At 33.5% G+C, this 22,659-nt stretch overlaps 1 protein-coding gene across 4 annotated transcripts in view; it reads left to right on the top strand.

The window, feature by feature from the left end:
- Nucleotides 1-22,659, top strand: part of LRBA (LPS responsive beige-like anchor protein) — a 748,187-nt gene that overhangs the window by 120,065 nt on the left and 605,463 nt on the right. For all 4 annotated transcript variants that reach the window (XM_065877627.1, XM_065877625.1, XM_065877628.1 and 1 more), the window contains exons 9-16: nt 6,442-6,639; nt 6,816-6,949; nt 8,932-9,040; nt 9,351-9,503; nt 13,436-13,604; nt 15,862-15,941; nt 17,237-17,299; nt 19,163-19,260. In XM_065877627.1, coding sequence (XP_065733699.1) covers nt 6,442-6,639; nt 6,816-6,949; nt 8,932-9,040; nt 9,351-9,503; nt 13,436-13,604; nt 15,862-15,941; nt 17,237-17,299; nt 19,163-19,260 — 1,004 coding nt within the window. The remainder of the gene's footprint in view (nt 1-6,441; nt 6,640-6,815; nt 6,950-8,931; nt 9,041-9,350; nt 9,504-13,435; nt 13,605-15,861; nt 15,942-17,236; nt 17,300-19,162; nt 19,261-22,659) is intronic.

Raw genomic sequence — 22,659 nt, 5'->3', positions numbered from 1 at the left:
TATCTTACATTTCTGTATGAATTTAAGATACACTTGTTAATTTTTACAACAAAAAGTAGCTAGGATTTTGATAGATATTGCCTCAAATCTATAGATCAATTTGGAAAGATTTGTCATCTTATGAGTATTAAATCTTCCAATCCATGAATATGGGATATTATTCCATTTATTTAGGTCTTTTTCAGTTTCTTTTTGTAGTTTTCAGTGAACAAGTCTTATATGTATTTTGTTAAATTCATTCCGAAATATTTTCTTTTTTTATGTGCAGTATCAAATGGAATTGTTCCTTAATTTCATTTTTGGGTTATTTGTTGCTTATGTATGGTAACTAAATTTATTTTTATATATTTATCTTCTACAGTACAACCTTGCTATTCTAGTTTATTAGCTCTGATAGTTTGTTTTTTTATGTGTGGATTTCTTGGCATTTTCTATGTTTAATTTTATATATAAGATGATGTATTTGTAAACTGCCCTCGTTTTAGTTCTTTCTGGATACTCTTTATTTCTTTTCCTTGCGTAGTGGCCCTGGCTAGATCCTCTAGTACAGCATCTTGAGGACATTATGCTATGTGAGATAAACCAGCCACAGAGGGACAAACACTACATGATTCCAATTATATGAGATAAAAGCAAAGTCATAGAAACAAAGAGTAGAATGGTGGTTGCCAAGGGCTGGGGGAAGGGAAAAAAGGAATTACTAGTCAATGGTACTAAATTTTTAGTTATGCAAGATAAATAAGTTCTGGAGGTCTGCTGTACAACATTGTGTTTATAGATAATAATACCTTATTATCTGTTAAATAATTATCTTATTACCTGTTAATAATTATCTGTTAATATCACTTAATATCCGTTAATAAGGTAGATCTCCTGTTAAGTGTTCTTACCACAATAAAATTTTTAAAAAAGTGGTGAAAACAAACATCTTTTTTTTCCCCTGACCTAGGGGAGAAAGCATTTATTCTTTTACCATCAGCCTATGACATTAGCTATCAATTTTGTATAGATGGTCTTTGTTTATTGAAGGGAGTTTACTTTTTATTCCTGGCTTGTTGAGTGTTTTATCATGAAGAGTTGTTGGATTTTGTCAAATGCTCTTTGTGCTTCCACTGAGATGATCATGTGATTTTTGTCCTTTATTTTTATTAATGTAGTATATTACATTGATTATTCAAATTTAAACCAACCTTGCATGTCTGGGATAGTCCCACTTGGTTATACTTTATTTTCTCATCGATTTAAAAGACAAAAGCAAGAAAATTTTCTGAATCTTTGTTAATAGATGCACAATATAAAAAAATGTAATTAAAAATTTTATTTATTTATTTTTGGCTGCATTGGGTCTTTGTTGCTGCTTGTGGGCTTTCTCTAGTTGTGGCGAGCAGGGACTACTCTTCATTGCTGTGCGTGGGCTTCTCATTGCGGTGGCTTCTCTTGTAGTGGAGCACGGGCTCTAGGCACACGGGCTTCAGTAGTTGTGGCTTGCAGGCTCTAGAGCACAGGCTCAGTAGTTGTGGTGCATGGGCTTAGTTGCTCTGCTGCATGTGGGATCTCCCTGGACCAGGGATTGAACCCATGTCCCCTGCATTGGCAGGCAGATTCTTAACCACTGCACCACCAGTGATGTCCCAAAAAGGTGTAATTTTTAACATCAATAATATAAAGTGGGGGTGGTGTGGAGATATAAATGAGTAGCTTCTGTTTGTGATTGAAGTTGTTATCAGTTTAGAGTGTTGTAACTTTAAGTTATTTTACATAATTTCCATGGTAACCACAAATAAAATACCCATAGAAGTTACACAGAATAAAAGGAGGAAGGGATCAAAGCATATAAATACGAAAAAAGTCAATGAAATACAAAGGAAAACAATTAACAAATTACAATGAAGAAAACAGCAATACTAAGTCTTTCCCATTCAGTAATTACATTACATGTGACCAGATTAAACCTCCAACTAGAAAGAAGTAAATTGGCTGAATGGATTCAAGAAACAAAGTGCAACTGTGTTTTGTCTAGGAGAGACACACTAGGGACATACATAGGCTGAATGTGAAAGGATGGATAAAGATAGTACATGCAAATGATAACCAAAAGAGAGTGGAGGTAGCCATACTTATAATCAGAAAAGATAGACTTTAAGTCAAAAACTGTTACAAGAGACAAAGAGGAAAATTATATAATGATAAAAGTGTCAGTTCACCGGGAAGATATAACAATTAAAAATATCTACACCTAACATCAGAACTCCCAAATATATGAAGCAGAGATTGACAGAACTGAAGGAAGAATTATGCGGAAACACAATACTAGTAGGACACTTCAATATAGTGCTTTCAATAATGGACAGAACAACCAGACTGCAGATCAGTAATGAAACAGTTCTTGAACAATATTGATCCATTGCACCAAACAGACAAATATAGAACATCCTGCCCACCAATAGTAGAGTGAGTACACATTCTTCTCAAGCTCACATGGAACATTCTTTAGGATAGACCACGTATTACCACGTATTACCATGTAACAAGTCTTACCAAATTTAATAATATTGAACTCATACCATGTATCTTTTCTGACCACAGTGGAATGAAATCAGTAGTTGAAGGAAACTGGAAAATACACAGATATGTGGAAATTAAGCAACACAGTCTTTAAAAACTAATGGGTCAAAGGAGAAACTACAAGGGTAATTAGAAAATATCTTGATACAAATGAAATCTAAAATTACATACCAAAACTTACGGGATGCAGAGAAAGCAATATGAGGAGGGAAGTTCATAGTGATAAATGCCTACTTTAAAAAAAAGAATGATCTCAAGTCAATAACCTAATCTATGCTTCAAGGAACTAGAAAAAGAAGAGCAAACTAAACCTAAAGTTAGCAGAGGAATAGAAGTGGTAAAGATTAGAGCAGAAATAAATGAAATAGAGACTAAAAAAGAAATAGAAAAACTCAACAAAACTGAGTCAGGTTTTATTTTAACAGACCAAAAAAACGGAGAAATTCTTAGCTAGAATAATTAAGGAAAAAAGAGGACTTAAAGTAACTAAAAGCAGAAATGAAAGAGTAGGCATTACAGCTAATGCTAGGAATATAAAAAGAATTATGGGACTACTATGAACAATTACATGCCAATAAATTGTATAACCTAGAAGAAATAGATGTTCCTAGAAACATACAACCCCTCAGGACTGAAGAAATAAAAACCTGAACAGACTATCGCTAATAAGGAAATTGAATCAATAATCAAAAACCTCTGAATAAGGAAAAGCCCAGGGCTAAATGGCTTCACTGGAGAATTCTACCAAACATTAAAGAAGAATTAACACCAATTCTCCTCAACTCTTCCAAAAAATAAAGAGGAGGGAACACTTCCAAACTAATTTTCTGAGTTTAGCATTGCCCTGAAACCACAGCCAGACAAAGACACTACAAGAAAATAAAGCTACAGATTAATATCCCCGATTGGTATTAATGCAAAAATCCTCAACAGTATTGTAGGAAACCAAATTCAAGAGCACATTAGAAGCGTCATACCCTATGACCAACTGGGATTTATTACTGAAATGTAAAGCTGGTTCAACATATGAAAAAAAATCGATGTAATACGCCACATTAACAGAGTGAAGGACAAAAACGACATGATCATCTCAATAGATGCAGAGAAAGTATTTGACAAAATTCAACACCCTTTAATAATAAAAACACTCAACAAATTACAAATAAAAGGAAACTCCTTCAAAATGATAAGACCATATATGAAAAGCCCACAGCCAACATCATATGCAACAAAAATCAGTTGTATTTCTACATACTATCAGTGAACAATCCGAAAAGGAAAATAAGACAGTAATTCCATTTATAATAGCATAAAAAGCAATACTTAGGAATAAACTTAACCAAGGGGGCAGAAGACTTGTACAGTGAGTGAAAAGTGTAAAATATAGCTGAAAGAATTAAAGAAGACACAAATAAATGGGAAGATATCTTGTGTTCATGGACTGAAGGACTTAAAATTGTTAAAAATGCATGCTACCCAAAGTGATCTACAGATTCAGTGTAATTCCTATCAATGTCCCAATGGCATTTTTTTTACAGTAATGAAAAATCCACCCTAAAATTTACATGGAATCTCAAGGGTCCCTGAATAGCCAAAACACTCTGAAAAAGAATAGCAAATTTAGAGGTCTCACACTTCAGGATTTCAAACATATTACAAAGCTACAGTAATCAAAACATTATGGTACTTGCTTAAAGAGAGATACATAGACTAATGGAACAGAATAGAGTCCAGAAATGAATCCTTGTATTTACGGTGAAATGATCTTCTATAAGGATGCAAAACCATGCAGTGGGGAAAGATTAATCTCTTAAGCAGGACTTCCGTGGTGGCGCAGTGGTAAAGAATCTGCCTGCCAGTGCAGGGGACACGGGTTCGAGTCCTGGTTTGGGAAGATTCTACATGCCGTGGAGCAACTAAGCCCGCAAGCCACAACTACTGAGCCTGCGTGCCACAACTACTGAAGCCTACATGCCTAGAGCCTGTGCTCTGCAACAAGAGAAGCCACTGCAATGAGAAGCCAGCGCACTGCAACAAAGAGTAGCCCCTGCTCGCTGCGACTAGAGAAAGCCCGTGTGCAGCAATGAAGACCCAACACAGTCAAAAATAAATAAATAAGTAAATAAATAAATAAATAAATTTAATCTCTTAAGCACATGGTGTTTTAAAAAATGGATAACCACATGGAAAAGAATGAAGTTGGATCCTTACCTTCCATACATTAAAATTAACTCAAAATAAAGACGTAAACATAAGACCTACACATAAGATTTCTGCATGAAAACACATGAAGAGCTTCATGACATTGAGTTTGGCAATGATTTCTTGGATATGACACCGAAAAAAATAGGAAACAAAGACAGAAATAGACAATGAAATGAGACTTCATCAAGCTTAAAATCTTTTGTGCATTGACATTCTTGTGCATCAAGGAACAGTGTAAAAAGGCAACCCATGAAATGGGAGACAATATTTTAAACCAAATATCTGATAAAGTGTTAATAATATCCAGAGTATATGATGAACTCCTACAACTCAACAACAAGAACAACAAACCCAGCTCATTTAAAAAGTGGGCAAAGGGGCTTCCCTGGTGGCGCAGTGGTTGAGAGTCTGCCTGCTGATGCAGGGGACACGGGTTCGTGACCCGGTTTGGGAAGATCCCACGTGCAGCAGAGCGGCTGGGCCCGTGAGCCATGGCCGCTGAGCCTGCACATCCGGAGCCTGTCCTCCGCAACGGGAGAGGCCGCAACAGTGAGAGGCCCGTGTACCACAAAAACAAAACAAAACAAAAAGTGGGCAAAGGACTTGAATAGAATTTTTTCCAAAGATAATATATAAATGTGTGACAGGCATATGAAAAAATGCTCAGTCACTAGCCATCAGAGAAATGTAAATCAGAACCACAGTAGATAATCATCTTACACCCATTAATGTGACCATTATTAAATAAAAATAAGTGTGGAGAAATTGGTACCCTTATGCAATGTTGGTGGGAATGTAAAATGGTGCAGCCTCTATGGAAAACAATATGGTGATTCTTCAAGAAATAAAAAATAGAATTACCACATGATTGAGCAATCTTACTTCTATGTATATATCCAAAAGAACTGAAAGCAGGATATGAAAGAGCTGTTTGTACACCCCTGTTCATTGCAGCATTATTCACAATAGATAAGAGGTCAAAGAAACCTAATTGTCTATGGATGGATGAATAAAGAAAATGTGGTATGTATTTACAATGGAATATTATTCAGCTTTAAAAAAGAAAAAAACCGCTGACACATCCTACAGCATGGGTGAATCTTAAGGATGTTATACCAGTCACAAAATGACAAATACTCTGTGACTCTCCTCGTTTGAGTTATATAAAGTAGTCAAACTCATGGAATCATAAAGTAGAATGATGTTTGCCAGCGTACAGGGGGAAGTGGAAATGAGTTGTTATTCAACGGGAATTTCAATTTCATGAGACATAAAAGTTCTAGAGATTTGTTGTACAATAGTGTGCTGTAGTTAACAAGACTGCACTGTACACTTAAAAATGTTTAAGATGGTAAATGTTATATTATGTTCTTTTTACCAAAATTAAAAAAAAGACAATACAATAAAAAAAAACAAAACATGCTGTGTAGGATATTAATTTTACATTTTTTTAAATGTAAGGTTTTAATGTCAAGTTGACTTGATTTCCATTATATCTTTAAAATAAATTCAGTCTACTTTAGAGGTAACTAAGCATGCAAGGCTTCTCTTAATTAACATTGTTAGGAAAATGATCAGTGTTCTACTTAAATTTTTATATTTCTGGTGATTTGTAGTTAAGTTTTCTTTTTGTGACCTATCTTAACTGTTCTACTTTTTATTAATTCTTAGGGTACATTTAAATTTAAAGCAGAAAGTGACCTGTTCCTTGCTGAGCATCACAAACTTTTATTGTATGATGGCAAACTCTCTAGTGCCATTGCATTCACATACAATCCACGCGCCACAGATGCCCAGCTTTGCCTCGAATCTTCCCCTAAGGACAGCCCTTCAATTTTTGTTCATTCACCACATGCACTCATGCTCCAGGTACTAGTGGTAATATTTTAAGAATATTTTTAATGGTAAATTTTGATGTATTATTGAGTTGTATTTGGTAGCTTCTGACATGTAATGTAACATTTTATTGTTCTTGTTACGTTTCATTTTGAATTGTTTTGGAAAAGAATCATTGGAATCTTTACTGTGTTTTTTTGTTTTACAAGGATGTGAAGGCGGTTTTAACACATTCCATCCAAAGTGCCATGCATTCAATTGGAGGAGTACAAGTGCTGTTTCCACTTTTTGCACAGTTGGATTATAGGCAGTATTTATCTGATGAAGTTGACTTGACTGTATGGTGAGTGCTTTTGTTTTTTCTTTCATTTGATGTGAGAGTTATTTTCATCACTGTTGAGCTACACAATATTTTTTTCAAACTTTAAAATTTGTTGTAGGGTTAAAAGAGAATATAAAGAAATTTTTGAACTATAATGATTATAAATTCAGTTCAATAATAATAATATTAAAGTTCTTTATCAGTAGGAAGTATGGAAGCTCTAAAAAAACATAATAATGTTTTTAAAAATAATTATTTTATGGCCGCGTTGGGTCTTGGTTGCTGGGCGCAGGCTTTCTCTAGTTGCGGCAAGTGGAGGCTACTCTTTGTTGTGGTGCGTGGGCTTCTAATTGCGGTGGCTTCTCTTTGTTACGGAGCATGGGCTCTGGATGAGTTGGCTTCAGTAGTTGTGGCACGTGGGCTTAGTTGCTCCACGGCATGTGGGATCTTCCCAGACCAGGGCTCGAACCCGTGTCACCTGCATTGGCAGGTGGATTCTTAACCACTGCGCCACCAGGGAAGTCCCAATAATGTTATTTTCAAATAAAGTTAGACATAGTGATAATAGATTTATCAGAAATGTATGTATTTTTGTCTAAAATATAGTTTTAAAATATTTTAAATGGTTATGCAGTAGTGATTTCTTATGGTAATTCATCTTTCCATATTTAATTATTATTGATTGCTAGTAAGTAATTGAAATCTAAAAATTTTTGATTATGTTACATAATAAGTGATATGGTTTTTAAAAATTAGATCATAAATTTGGCACCTTTGTCTCCTTTGTTGTAGTGTTGAGTGTAGAAAAGGAAGAGACATGAATTCTAGGACAAGTTATTACAATGTTGGAAAGGGTGTCTAAATGAATTTTTCATGGCTGTATAATTTAGTGAATCTATTTATAATAAAGTAATTATGTTTATTTGAGTGATTTTAATGTTTTTCGTTCTCCTTTTTTGAAATTCTCTTTCTAATTTCTACTTTTATGTGCGACTTGAGGTTTACTACCAATGTATATATTTAATGATGTAATAATTTTTCCAGATTATTTTTAGGCAATAGAATGACTTTTTTTTAAAAGGAATTATGTATCAAAGCTAGTATTGACTACATTTAAAAATTTTAAAATAATATTATTCTTGACATATTGCTACTTCATAAAATTTTTTTTCATCCTGGTCTAAAACCTTTATAACAGGGCTCAGTTTCTTTTTTTTTTATTAACTTTTCACCATTATTGGAATTGCTGACAGTTAAAAGTACTTTTGTAGAGGAGGTTGGCTGTTCTCCCTTTCTTTGTGGGAATCTGTCAAGACTTTTGAGAAGGACTAACAGCCAACCTTATTCCATTCCATTTTGAGTATCTACAAGTTGTGAGGTTGGGAGCATGGCTGTAATCTTACTACTTTACGATTTTTCTGTTGGGATAATGCAAAAAATTCTTAAATTATTATTCAAGTACTTCAGTTTGTCTACAGCTTTACTTTCTTATTTTCCCCTTTATGAACCCTATGCTCTGTTCAAATTAGGCCAGTTTGGAGCCCTAACACATTTGGAGGCTATCTATCCTAGTCTGTTTGCTCCACATCTTTTCCTTCTATTTGGCCTCTAACCCTCCAAAATTGAATACACTTGCTCATCTAAGTTACATCCATTCTTCAGGGCTTTAATATACTTATGTTAGTCATTTTATTACTTGTTTTTGGACATTCCTAATTTTGCTCTATTTCATGCATGTTTTTCATATTGTTTCTAAGTGATTCATTTATTAATATATTTGTGATAAAGGACATGAACTAAATATTTGAGTAATAAATCCTAATCTTCCATTAAATTTTAGTCCTAAAATAATGTTGGAGGCAGTTTTAGTAGAGTGTCAATTTCCTTGGAATAGAAACTTTTAATTAAGATGGATGAAAGACTGCATCTATTTAACCCCCCCTCCCCCCTTTTTTAAAAATAGAATATGCTTTTTCAAACCAATGTCTTTTTTCTTATTCCAGTTCAACTTTGCTGGCTTTTATCATGGAGCTGTTGAAGAACTCAATTGCTATGCAAGAGCAGATGCTTGCCTGCAAGGGCTTTTTGGTAATAGGATATAGTCTTGAAAAGGTAAAGTATCAAATGCGTTACATTTTTGATTCTTAATTTGCAGGCCATGAAACTTAGTCTCCTAAGTGGTTGAGAAATTCTGTCTGCAAGTGTGTCTCCTTGGTTATATAAAATCATCTAAATTAAAATAACCTTTTGTTGTTTTAACTTGCCCCCACTGCTTTATTAGAGGACTGTGGTATTGAGTCTCATGGCATCTTTAACTTTGAGCATATAATTTGTGGACCTACTTTTTTCTGGTATTGACAGTCTTTAATTTACTTACCTTGCTTTGTGTTGGTAGTGACCTTTGAAATATCTTCCTCTGCAGTCTTCCAAATCCCATGTCAGCAGAGCAGTACTTGAACTTTGCCTTGCATTTTCAAAATATCTGAGTAATCTGCAGAATGGGATGCCCCTACTCAAACAATTGTGTGATCACATTCTTCTTAACCCAGCTATATGGATTCATACCCCAGCCAAGGTAATACATATATTGATTTTGTGCTAATATGTTCAGTAAGTTTTTGTACTTGAGAAGAGTGATAATTACGAGGATTTTCTTTTATCCTTTTACATGCTATTATGTAAGATTTCAGTGGAATGCATTTTTTGACTAAATATACTTTTGCAAGTCAGTATTTTTTCCCTCCCTTCCTAAAGCAATATCAGTATTTCTTTTTTAAAAAAGCTATAGTCTTTATTTTCTGTTGTTAAATAAAATTTTATTTGAGAGAGACTTTGATTTATACTTACTAAACCAAAGTTGGATAGTTCCAGTGTAAATATAATGTTTCCTATCAACTGTAGCTCTGTTCTATTGCAAATATACATACATATATATCTATGTATCCATATGTATGTATGCATACATATATATAAATACATACTCACTGTGCTCTCTCTCCCTCTTATACACACATATTCCTTCCACCAACTTGATGAGCTCTTGAGTTTAATCCTTACAGGAACAGCTGAAATGTCACCGTTTCTTGAAGGCTTCCATGATATACAGTTCACATTTAATCACTTTAATTTCACATTAATTCAAATTATTAAATACAGTTATATTTTACACAGTAATTTATTTAGTACTGTAACAGCAAATCAATTACATTAAGTGAACATAAGTGAATTTGTGATAAAATATATAAATAAAACCTTTGATAAATCCTAATGTTCTATTAAGTTATCCTAAAAATTTGATTTCCCCTCTCCCCCTCTCTCTTTTGGTTCACTTGCAAGCGTTTACCATCGTTCAGGTTGGAATAACACATACTTACTCTAGTTGTCAGAAAAAAATGTCTGCAGACTTTTCTGCTTTTCTGGAGTCATATCTTAGTTTCAGCTGCTCTTTTCAAATGTTAAGGAGAAAAACAGCTGCTGACTCTGATTGCCATTTGGAAATAATCAAAGGAGGCAGCTGGAGGTTGTAGCTTTTTATCTCTGGGTTCAAATTTGACCTTTTTCTCTTCTATGACCCTCAGTCTTATTTCTTTTCAAGGATTGTTTCAAGTTACTTTTTAAACCTTTACTAAACACTTCTTTGTCTTACTAAGCAGCCTATTTGTAAGGCTTTGGGCCTCTTTTGAAGCGGTCAAAAAGCCTCTTCTTATGAGATACTTACTTGTAGGGGAATATTTAAAAATTTTCATTGTATCGTTTCCTTAAGTCCATCATATTATTACACTCTATTTCTTAACCTTTTCCTTGTTAATAATTTTCTTTAATTTCCTCTTCAGAATTTGCAGTTGATTTGGTAATGTTAAAGTTAACTTTTGTTTCAACCTCCTGCTTTGTGTATCCATGAGGGGTTATATGTAATTTTATTATAAAGGTAGTTATAACAAACGGCAGATGCAAAGTTTATTTTGACCTGAAGGTCATACAGTTTGGGGGAGGAAGGAGCTTTTTAAGAAAAAGAATACAACATACTGCATGCAAAATTAGGTTTAGGGTCTTGGAAGGAACATGTCTAGATGAGTGGGCATGAAGTTTAAGCTTCATTAGCTTCATGGTAAATTCACCTCTGGTTACCAAAGTTGAGGAGGGTATGATTGTATGAATCAATCTTTGCTTTTGGAAAAGGGTGCTCACAGTCATTTATAATATCTATTTAAGTTTGATCTGCTCAGAGACAGGCTTTGAAATGACCTAACAAGAGAGATGAATTTTCTTGTAGGTAGCAGTCTTTCATTTGCTGAGTGGCTGCTTTATGCTGGGCACTGTGGATACAGTGGTGAGCAAGACAGATCTGATTCCTGCCCTCATAGAATTTAGGTGTAATGGGAAAGACAGATGTTAGTGTGTAATTTGTGTGGTTATTAGATTATATAAAGAGTGAAAGAGGAAAGGTTTATTCATAAGTAGAATATGAATAATCTTGAGGTCTCCAATATGTTGCTGTTAAATCCTGTTCATTTTTCTTTAACTATAGTATCATTCTCGGTAGACTGACTTTCTCCACTTTTCCATATCTTAATTTATCATTCTTTGCCAGAATTCCATTATGCTTTTAACATATCACTCTCATCAGATCATTTCTTAGCCTCCAAACTTGTAATGGTTTCTCGTTGTTTTCAGAATAAAGCATTAGGTCTTCACGCCAATTCTTTCTAGGCTTGCTTTGTGAAAAACTCACTTGTCCTCAATGTCTAGGTGGGTACAGAAGGTTATCCTAGAGCAGTGGTTCTTAATCTTGGCTGTCTATAGAATTAGTTGGGAGAGGCTTTTTGTTTTTTTTCAAACAAAACAAAACAAAACCAGAATCCCACTCCCTCCACCCTAGATTCTAATTTAATTGGTCTGGGACAGGACCCAGACATCGGTATTTTAAAAATGTTTTTCAGGTATTTTAATGCACAGTCAAGAATGAGGATGGTTGTTCTAGAATTGGCGAAACTTTTTGTATGATCCACCGTTTTCCCTGTTTGAAATTTCCTCTTTTGTTCTGTCTACCTATTGTTCTACTCATCTTCAAAGGCTACCTTAATACTGCCTTTATTAGTGAAACTTTTCTTGACTGTTTTAGCTTACCCTAAAATAATTTCTCTGGCCTCTGAATTAATAGTATTTAATAGCTGTATGGCACTTGCTTATTGCCACATGACCTTTCTTATGTTTCAGTAGGTGAGGTGTCTTTATTACCTTTTATTTTTCCACTTAAATTTGTGTATTTTTTATATCCTCCATTAGATTTTCAGCTACTGAGGGACAGTGTCTGTGCCACTGTATTTTCAATAATACAGTGCTGCACATAGAGGTGGAGGTAAATATTTTCTGCATGACTGAAACAGCATGGTTAAGAATTTGAACCATGTCGTAGAAAGTGCTATGTATCCTCAGTGACAAGTAAGCTGAGCCTATCTATTTGAACAGCAGTGGCTACATCAAAGTAATGTTATATGGATTATAGCATATTTGTGGTTTTCTAAACTACAAGCATCTTCCAAGCCTCAATTTTAAGTGGTTCAGAATCTGCCACTCTTTACCATGTATGATTACTGATTGACTCCCTAATTATTTAACCTTGATTGTTTATAGGGCATGTGGAAGATACACAACTAATTTTTATCTTTCAGGGTTAAAAATGAAAATGCCCTCAGTGTCTGGGAAGGTAACATAAATGTTCAGTTGTGAATGATCAGGGGTAGCGTGGGTTTTGGCCAAATTTAATACCGTACTTAGTATTGTTTAGTTTATAAAGTATTCTTGATTTTGATATGAAAGTAGACCAAAAGTGGTCCTTATTTTGTGCTATTATGAGTACTAAAGTATAATTGTTTTTGAATTTTAGAGACTATAATTTTATAATTACAGTCTTTGTAGTAATAAGCTGTTATAACAGAATCCTATTTTTCTAATAAATATTTCTTAAGGTAGGCTTTACATATTTTTATATGATTTTCTTTCTTTTGACTTTTTCTTACTTTTTTTGTTACTTCTACTTCTTTTTTTTTTCTTTTGAGTTATTCCAGCTGCTAATTTTCTCTAAAACAGAGACAATTTTCTCTAAAACAAAGACAATTTCTAGCTTTTGAAAACAACTATACATAGCATAAGTAGTAGGTTTGTTCTAAAGAAGTTACGTAAGTTCATGAATAATTGCTGATTGCTAAATAGAAACCAGTTTTTTCCATGGAATAGTGCTGCAAAAATTTGATATATTTGGGGGTGTTTACTTTATAGTGCTACTGTATAAGAAGCATTTGCCTGCTTTTATTTTATAAGGAGTATGTGTGCTTGTATGTGTCAGTGGATATGTGTTATCTGTTAACATGAATGTTATTATCAAGCTAAACAGCTTGCTTTTTGGAACAAGTATGGTCCAAGTAGAGCAGCTGAGGGTATTCCTGGAAACAGAGGTAAAATGCTGGTCAGCTTCTTTGATTTGAGCTCTTCATTTTGATTCTCTAGGTTCAGTTGACACTCTATACTTATCTGTCTACGGAATTCATTGGTACAGTCAACATATATAATGCCATTCGGAGAGTTGGAACAGTGCTTCTCATCATGCATACACTGAAGTACTACTATTGGGCAGTGAATCCTCAGGATCGGAGTGGTATCACCCCAAAAGGATTAGGTATATCATCTCTGTATATTACATTATATACATATATGGCAAATCAGGATTTTCTTTTTCTTTCTTTCTTTTCTTTTCTTTCTCTCTCTCTTTCTGTCTCTTTCTGTCTTTCCCAATACTATTACACTCTTCTGGAAGTTTTCCTAAATCTCATCATGGTAAAATTTTAAATCTCGTTGATAATTTTAATAGTTTGTCCTAAATCGTGGTTGCCAGAGGTTAATAACTCGCTACTTTTATAGAAGAATGGTACTTTTGCTAGTATGAGTTGTTTGAGGGCAAATATGACTAGGATGATTTTTAAGGCATTGAGAATGAGAAGAAATTCTATATTAGCCACTGGTATTGATGTTGAGTCTAGTTATCCCAATGAGAATCATTGACAACAGTGTTGTTTGGGAGATGGAGATTTTTTCCAGGAGTATCTGCTTCTAATAAATAATATAATGAAACTACAGAATTTCAGTAATTATTTTCCTATATAATCAGGACGAAATTACTGGAAGGATAGTGTTCATTGATCATGTCAGTAGTTCTTGGAAGGGGTCATAATAAAAAGTTTCACAAATGGTGGCTCTTTTGGTTTTAAGTATTGCCAAACCTGCTTCAAATTGGCTTATATCATAAAAGAGGGTTAACCAGCTCATATAAACTGGTAGTTTCAGTAGGACTTGGTACAGGGGTTCAAAATACAGCCTTTGGACCCAGTTTGTCTCCCTCAATTTCCCAGTTCTTCTGTGTTGGCTTTTTTCATATAATCTCTCTCTTTTTAGAGTGGCAGACAACCACTCTGCCTTCACATCCTCACAAATTTAAATCCAGCAAAAGAGCATCTGCCTGTATTGAGCATTTCCAGCACAAGTTCCTTTTAGTCTCTTTGTTGCTCGTTGGCTCGTTTGTCCATCTGTGTGGCAGGTATTCTTCAGATTGCCCAGGCATGGAGGCCCTTCTTACCTCCAAAACACATGGTGTGAGTGTGAAGATGGGTTCAATCCCTTTATAAAAATTGAGAGCTGTTGCTTGAAATCAGGAAATAGATGCTGGAGAGTCTAACAACATACATTCTGATTTTACTCAAAGGCTTTGGTTGTTCAATGATTTACAAAGACGAGGTTTCATATTTGTATAATACTTTTTCTATCCCTTTCAAAATAAACTCGATTTATTCTCAGACAATATGCTAGCTATAATTTAGAAAGCTATGAGGACATATGGAAGTTACATGATCTGTTTAAGCTGGAGAGGTTGTGGCAGATCTAGAACTAGGCTATAATTTCCTGCTGATTATTTCATGGTGCTGTAGGTGTGTCATGTACTGTCCTAGGTGTTAGTATTATATTCTGGCCTTGATTTTATAACTGATTAGTGACCTTGGGAAAGTCTTATACTTCAAGTGAGAGAGCTGGACAAACTTTGCGATTGTATTGTAACTCTGTAACCTATTCTTTGTCTAGGAATTGTCATGTGGAACAAATTTTAAACAATTTTCTTCCTATTTTAATTGATCTGTTCAAGGTAATGGTGGTCCTATGCTTTGGTGGTCCAGGAGCTAGCTGTAAATAGTGATTAGTGGGGGGAAAATTGCAGAAAATATGAGGCAGACAAGTACTTAAATTAGGATCTTAGGACAATGGGTGTTTGGTTTCAAAAGCTTTCTACAAGCTTTCTACTTGGGAATTGTATGTTTGAGACATGAAAATTGACTTTAATGTGAGCCATGTGTGACCAAGCACTTTCTCAAGAAGAGGAGGAGATGTCAGAGGAGGTCAACACAATGTTTCCCTTCTTCATGAACGATACTGTGTTGAGGTATACTTTGAGCCTTTTGTATTAGCTTATACAGTGGTCTCAATAGAAAAAAGTTTTTTCATACTAAATTCACATATAAAGTTTAGATTTTCTTTTGCTTTTTTCTTTATAAACTTATGTTACCATAGTAACATTCCAAGAGAGTCTTTTAAAACTAAGTATAAACTTGTTACCTCATTTTTATGTTTTAAAATTCCTTTGACCTTACCCAAAAACAAACATTTTCATTGTAGTTTCTACATAACCCATTTTGTACATTTGGAGCATTGTATATACAATTGCACGTGAGATTGAATGCTCGTCCTTCTAGAGGCATTAAACTCTTCAGGAAACTGACCTTATGTTTCTTATAAATAGGTGGAAAAACTATTGGGAATGAGAATTTTATACTTAACTTTGAGGTTTTTGAAATACTCAGTGTCTGTGTATGTGTTTGTCTTTTTAAAAGATGGACCACGACCTAATCAAAAAGAAATGCTTTCTCTACGAGCGTTCTTGTTGATGTTCATTAAGCAATTAGTGATGAAGGTGAGTTCATATTTCTTACCCTATAGCATGTGTGTATTGAACTTAAAATTTCACATAAAATACAATCTTGGTTTGTTTACTCTTTGCTCTATTAATAGGTTTACACAGTGGAAAAAACTTTTAAAGATATTTATTTCCTTGTTTGTTTTTTCTCTGTAGGCATATAATTGATAAACATTAATGCAGAATTGGAAATTGATAATCGTAATATGTATTATATGAATTTATATTGGAGTTCAGGTGTATTCATTTTTCCATTCAGCAAATATTTACTGAGTTTCCATTACTTCTACTATTCTTAGAACTGGTGATACAGTAGTCAACAGAGCTCCTCAAGGAGGTTTCAATTTTAGAGATTCCTTGTACCTGACATTCAGATTTTGAAAAATAATTTTCCTATATAAATGTACCAGATAGAAATGATTACATTTTGTCCCATTTCATTCTACTATCAGTAAAGTAAAATTTAATATTATTTTTAAGGATGGTGTTTTGGTTTTATAAGATGCCAATATATAAATATATTTGTTGCCAGTGTTTTATTCAGTATTTTCCTATATCATTTTATTTCTTATTCTTTACAATTTAATGCTTTATTAGCTGTCACATAATGTTATGGTAAATGGACCTAACTGTTAGTATATCTTTCAGAGTCAGATATCTTATTTCCATTTATTAAAAAATTTAACCTTTAAATTGTCGTTTCTATTCTTTCCTAGTGTGTTTTGTTTCCTAGTTCTTATTGTTCATTTTTGAGATTTCAGCTTTGTTTTATGATTAATAATACAGTAGTTTGAAAATTTTCATAATGCATTCATATTTAAAAGTGCAGTATTTTTCCCAGTGAAATTACTACTCAATTTTTAGTACCTGACATTTTAACTTGGTAATTTTAGAAACTATTCATTTTACTGTCCAAATTTAATAGAAAAAAATAAACAGAAAAATTGTCTTCTGTATTTAGAGGAGTGATAGGTGTTGAGTAATACCCTTTTACTTGTTTTTAATTATTATTTTTCTTATGTCAGGATTCTGAAGCTTTACTAGATAGGTTATCATATAAGGTGCCAAAAACAGGATACTGATGTCTGATCTCTTTTGACTTCTACACTGTGTTGCATACTGCATGTCTTTAGTGCTTCCCCAAAATTTTATTTTAAATTTAGATTTTTATATTACATTATCTTTTTATATTTATAGCAACTCACCAAGTTGAGAAATCTGTGTGTATAATTTCCGTTTTCAAAAAAGTTTTATATATGTAAGCATAAGATATTTGTCTTACGTTTTTAAAGGATTCTGGAGTAAAGGAAGATGAGCTACAGGCCATTCTTAATTATCTACTCACTATGCATGAGGTAACATTTGAATTTTATATGTTGGGATTTTATTTTTTGAAGTTGCATGATGCGTGTTTTTAAAAGTAAAATAGTTAAAGAAATCTTTCATTAATGATGTAACTATAATGGAGAGTATTTAGTATCTAGGAACTAAATGTTAGCAATCTTCATTTAAATATTCTTTATTACCACAAGATGCCTTTGCGAATAATCATGAAAGGCTTTTAAAAAGTGTTAAAATTAGATCTCATTGACCTAGTAATAAACTATACCAAAGAATACTTTCAGTTTATTTCCAGGAACCACTGTAAGAAATGGAAAAATAGATAATGAAAATGACTAAAAAATGATTGGACTTTTAAATTCATAAGTCTTCCCACTGATTTTGTATAATCAAATACCGTTAAGTCAAACAACTCATTTATGGTTGAGTTAAAATTATATGGTTGAAAAGGAGGTTGAAAATAAATAGGTTGAAATGTCTGGAGTTTTTTCCTTTATTTTTTAGCATTGCAAAAATGTAATATATGCCAGATATAGTCTAAATAAATAATCTGATTAAACATGTTTTAAATAAGTAGAATCTGAAATTAATTTCATATAAAGCACAGCATGTATATGATAATTTACATTCCTGTGTTATAATTCATTTTTTCTGAGTTCACATATTTGTTACAGCATGATATAGTGCCTTTTAAAATCATTAATAGATGAGAGATATGGTTTGGACCTATCTTTGTTAATTGGGGCAGAAAAGAATGGGTTAAATTTCCTGATTGGATCATATTTGACTCAAACATTAATGATTGTGATTTCTTTTTCTTCTTGAGTAGGATATTCTATTTTATTTTTAGATTTTCTTGACCCTTAGGGACCAAAATATTTCATAAGGGAGAAACTGGAAGTCACAGTGATCTGTTTTGTCTGAAACTATTAAATCAGGGATTTTTCAGGTCCTTCAAATAACAGTTTTCCAAAGGCTCAGTGCCCTACTTCTAGACCATTTACTTAGCATATTGAAAATTAAATATTCAAGTAGCTTCCACAGCAAAAGTTCAAAAGCAGTGAATGGAAACCTGGAGGCAGGGTACCATAGAGGTGACTAACTGCTGCTTCCCTTTAGTCTTTGGATTTATAATGCCCAAGTAGGCCCTAATGATGTGCAACAGAGGTTGTAAAGGATTTTCCTGAAATTTTTAGATTTCAGTACTCATATGTGTTTACTACTGTGCTCTTATGCAAATGTTATCAAATTATACCATACACAGTAGCATGTTGACACAATAAGCATTTATTGATCATCTATATCTTTAATACTAACAACAGATAATATAAGAAAACTATCCAGTTATCATTTCCCAAAAGGTCTTCTTTCAGAACTAGTATCTTGAGAGGCTTAGTGCACAGTGGTCCTAGTTAAATAAGTTTAGAAAGTGATACACAGTATGTTGTCCCCAGCACTACCAGCATATCACAACATCTATTAGCATATTAAAGCTTCAATATGTCTTGCTGTAATAAAAAGAACAACCTGTCCTTCCTCCCCACTGCCCAGTTTCTTGCCGTATAATCCTTCCTTTAAAAAAAAAAAAAAATCTGTAAATCAGTATCTGTTATATCAATGGAATATATTTTAGGAAATCTTGATACAATATAAGAGACATTTTATATCTTTGATTAAGAAATTATTTGACTATTTGGTGTTGTGTATTTTGAGTTATGCAGGTGAACATGCGTATGTAAAGAATGTTTGCTTAAAAAGAGTGGATTCGTATAGCTGTCTACTTATTTTTTTTTAAGTTAAAATTCATTGTTTGAGAAATAGTCATTGTCCAAATAAGTTGTTTTTCTTTATTTAAAAAAATTCTAAAATAATTTTAGGATGACAATCTAATGGATGTCCTACAGCTGCTTGTTGCATTAATGTCAGAACATCCTAATTCTATGATACCTGCTTTTGACCAAAGGAATGGGTTACGGTAAGAGTTTAACATTTCAAGAATTTTAATATATTTAATAGAAGAGATCAGTTTGGAAATGACAAATTCTTAGATATGAAAATTATTACTGGATCTTATAAAATGATTTAAGATATAAGAGCTTTTTATTTCATGTCTTACGTTTTTTGAAAAAATCTTTAGATATAGAGGCTGTGTTACTACTATTTAGTATGTGAGGACAGATCAGGCAAATCATTCCAGTATTTTGTATGGTTAGTGCTATTATACTGCTATTGTAAGGTCGAATTCTTCAGAAGACTTATCTTTAGGTCCTAAAACAAAAATATTCAATTGTGATCCGAGAGATGATCTCTAACTTCCCTTTAAAACATAACCTCTTCCAACCCCAATCCCAAATCATCATTGTATTAGTCCTCTCGGGCTGCCTTAACAAAATACCCTAGAGCAGGTGGCTTAAACACCAGAAATTTGTTTTCCCATAGTCCTGGAGACTGTAAGCCCAAGATCAAGGTGCCAGCAGGGTTGATGTCTGGTGAGGGCTTCCCCTTTGGGTTGTACACAGCCACCTTCTTGTTGTGTGTTCACATGATTTTTTGTGTGTGTGCACGAACAGAAAGAGAGAGAGAGCAAGCTCTTTAGTCTTTTTTTTTTTATAAGGACGCTGATCCTGTCGAATCAGGGACCCGCCCTTATGACCTCATTCAATCTTAATTGATTTCTTATAGGCCCCATCTCCAAATACGGCCACTGCGGGGCTTAGGGCTTTAACATGTGAATTGAGGAGCACACATTCAGTCTGCAACAATCATCGTAACGAAAGAAAATACTTTTTTTTTAAATCTTTCGTTTAATGAGAAGGTTTTTGGGCTACAAAAGTTTAACAGCTACTTTGCTGGATGATCAGCTACAGTAACTAATTTACTGATTTAGTTATAATAAATTTCCCATATCAATCCTCTATTACAAAGTTTTTATTTGTTACCTTTCAGTACTTATTCTCTGTAAGATAGAAGATGACTTTATACATTATACTTAAGGAGTGTATTTTCAGAGATTCGCAGAGAAACAGAACCAAAAGGGTGTGTGTATGGGTGTGTGTGCGTATGCCTGAGAGAGAGGGAGGGAGAGAGAGAGAGAGAGGGAGGGACGGACGGAGGGAGGGATATTGAGATTTATGTTAAGGAATTGGCTGATGTGATTGTGGAAGCCTCCAAAATTTGCAGGCTGGCAGGTGGAGACCCAGATAAGAGTTTATGTTGCAGTTTGAGTCCAAAGGCAGTCTGCTGGCAGTATTCCCTCTTCCTCTAGGGAGGTCCTTTCTTTTTTTCTATTAAAGCCTTCAACTGTTAGGATGAGGCACCCACATTATGAAGGGTAATTTGTTATATTCAAAGTCTGCTGATTTAAGTGCCAGAGTAAGTGCTGACCTCATAGAATGATTTGGGAAATATTCCCTACTCTTTAATTTTCTTGAAGAGTTTGTATGGAATTATTATTATTTATTCTTTAAGTGTTTGCTAAAAGTTACCAGTGAAGTTAGCTAGGAGTGGAATTTTCTTTGTAGGGATGTTTTTAGCTACAAATTCAATTTTCTTAATAGATACAGGGCTGTTTAGGTTATCCGTTTATTCTCTGATAAGTATTGGTAAGTTTCTATCTATCAAGGAATTGTCTGTTTCATTTAAACTGTCAAATTTATTGATATAAAGTTGTTCCTTTATTTTCATTTAAATATCTGAGAAGCCTGTGGTGATTTTACCTCTCTCATTTCTGACACTAATACTTTTTCTTCTTTCTTTTTTCCAAATCAATCTGGCTAGAGGTTAATCAAATTTATTCATTGTCACTGTTTTGGTATCTTTCTTCTTTTTGAATATAGGTATTTAGTGCTTTAAATTTCTTCCTAAGCACTTTCAGTTTAATGTCATTTTTATTCAGTTTGAAATACTTTTTTCTTTTCATTTCTTGTTTTATCCATGTTATTTAGAAGTATATTCCAGAGATCTTTTTATGTTTGAATTTTAATTTTTTTTTAATCATTAATTCCTGGGCTTCCTATGCTAACTTGGCCATGGGATTCTTTTCTTTTTTTAAAAAATATTTATTTATTTATTTGGCTGCATATGGTCTTAGTTGCGGCATGCAAACTCTTAGTTGTGGCATGTGGGATCTAATTCCCTGACAGAGGATCGAACCCTAGCCCTGTGCATTGGGAGCATGGAGTCTTAGCCACTGGACCACCAGGGAAGTCCCTGTTTGAATTTTAATTTCATTTCATTTTGGTCTATGAGGATCTTTGTATGACTTGAATCCTTTAAAATTTATTGAGACTTGCTTTATGGTCCAGCATATGGTATATCTGGGTAAATGTTCCATGCACACCAGAAAAGTACATGTATTTTGATGTTGTTTTGTTGGATGGAGGGTTCTATAAATGTCAAGTAGGCTTGTCAAGTTGGTTGATACCGTTTTTCAAATCTTCTGTGCCATTACTGCTTCTTTGTCTACTTGTTCTGTCATTTATTGAGATACGATTATTGAAATCTCTGACTATAAATATGCTTTTTTCTCTTTTTCTTTCTTTGTGTTTTTATCATTTTTTGCTTCAGGTATTTTAAGTCAGATATTAAGTATATCTATATTGAGGATTTTTATGCCTTGTTGGGGAATTAATGCTTTTATAATTATGTTTTTTTCTTTTTTTCCACCTGGAAATGTTTCTTGATCTGAAATCTACTTAGTTTGATATTTATATGGCTAATCCAGCTTTCTTTTGCTCTGTGTTTGCATAGTATATCTTTTTTTTTCCATTTTAATTTATCTATATCTTTATAGTTAATTGAATTTCTTATGTACACAGTGTGATGGATAATTTTGTGTCAACTGGCTGGGCCGTAGTTCCTTGATATTTGGTCAGACATTATCCTGGATATTTTTGTGAAATCATTTTTTGAATGTGGTCAACATTTAAGTTGGCAGACCTTGAGTAAAGCAGGTTACCATCTATAATGTGGGTGGGCCTATCAAATCAGTTGAAGGCATTAATAAAATAAAAAGGAATTCTACCAACACAATGCCTTTGGACTTGGGTTATGTTTTCCTCAATCTCCAGAGTACTTGTCTATCCTGCAGATTTTGGACTTAGCCTCCATAGTTGTGTGAGCCAGTTCTTTAAAATAAATATCTGTCTCTCTCTGTATATATACACAATCTGTTGGTTCTCCTTCTATAGAAAACAATGACTAATACACACAGTGTAGTTGGGTGTTTTATCTTTTAAAATGTACTCTGAGGCACTTAGTCTTTTCATTGTGTTTTGACTATTTACTTTTAATGTAATTATTGATTATAGCTTTATTTGCATCTAGTGTTTTATTATTTATTTGTCTCAGTATAATTTTTCCTTTGTTTTTCCTT

This window comes from Phocoena phocoena, chromosome 5 (genome assembly GCF_963924675.1).
Source record: "Phocoena phocoena chromosome 5, mPhoPho1.1, whole genome shotgun sequence".
Lineage (NCBI taxonomy): Eukaryota > Metazoa > Chordata > Mammalia > Artiodactyla > Phocoenidae > Phocoena > Phocoena phocoena.
Note: the sequence above shows the minus strand (reverse complement) of the source record. Positions and strands in the feature narration are given on the sequence as shown.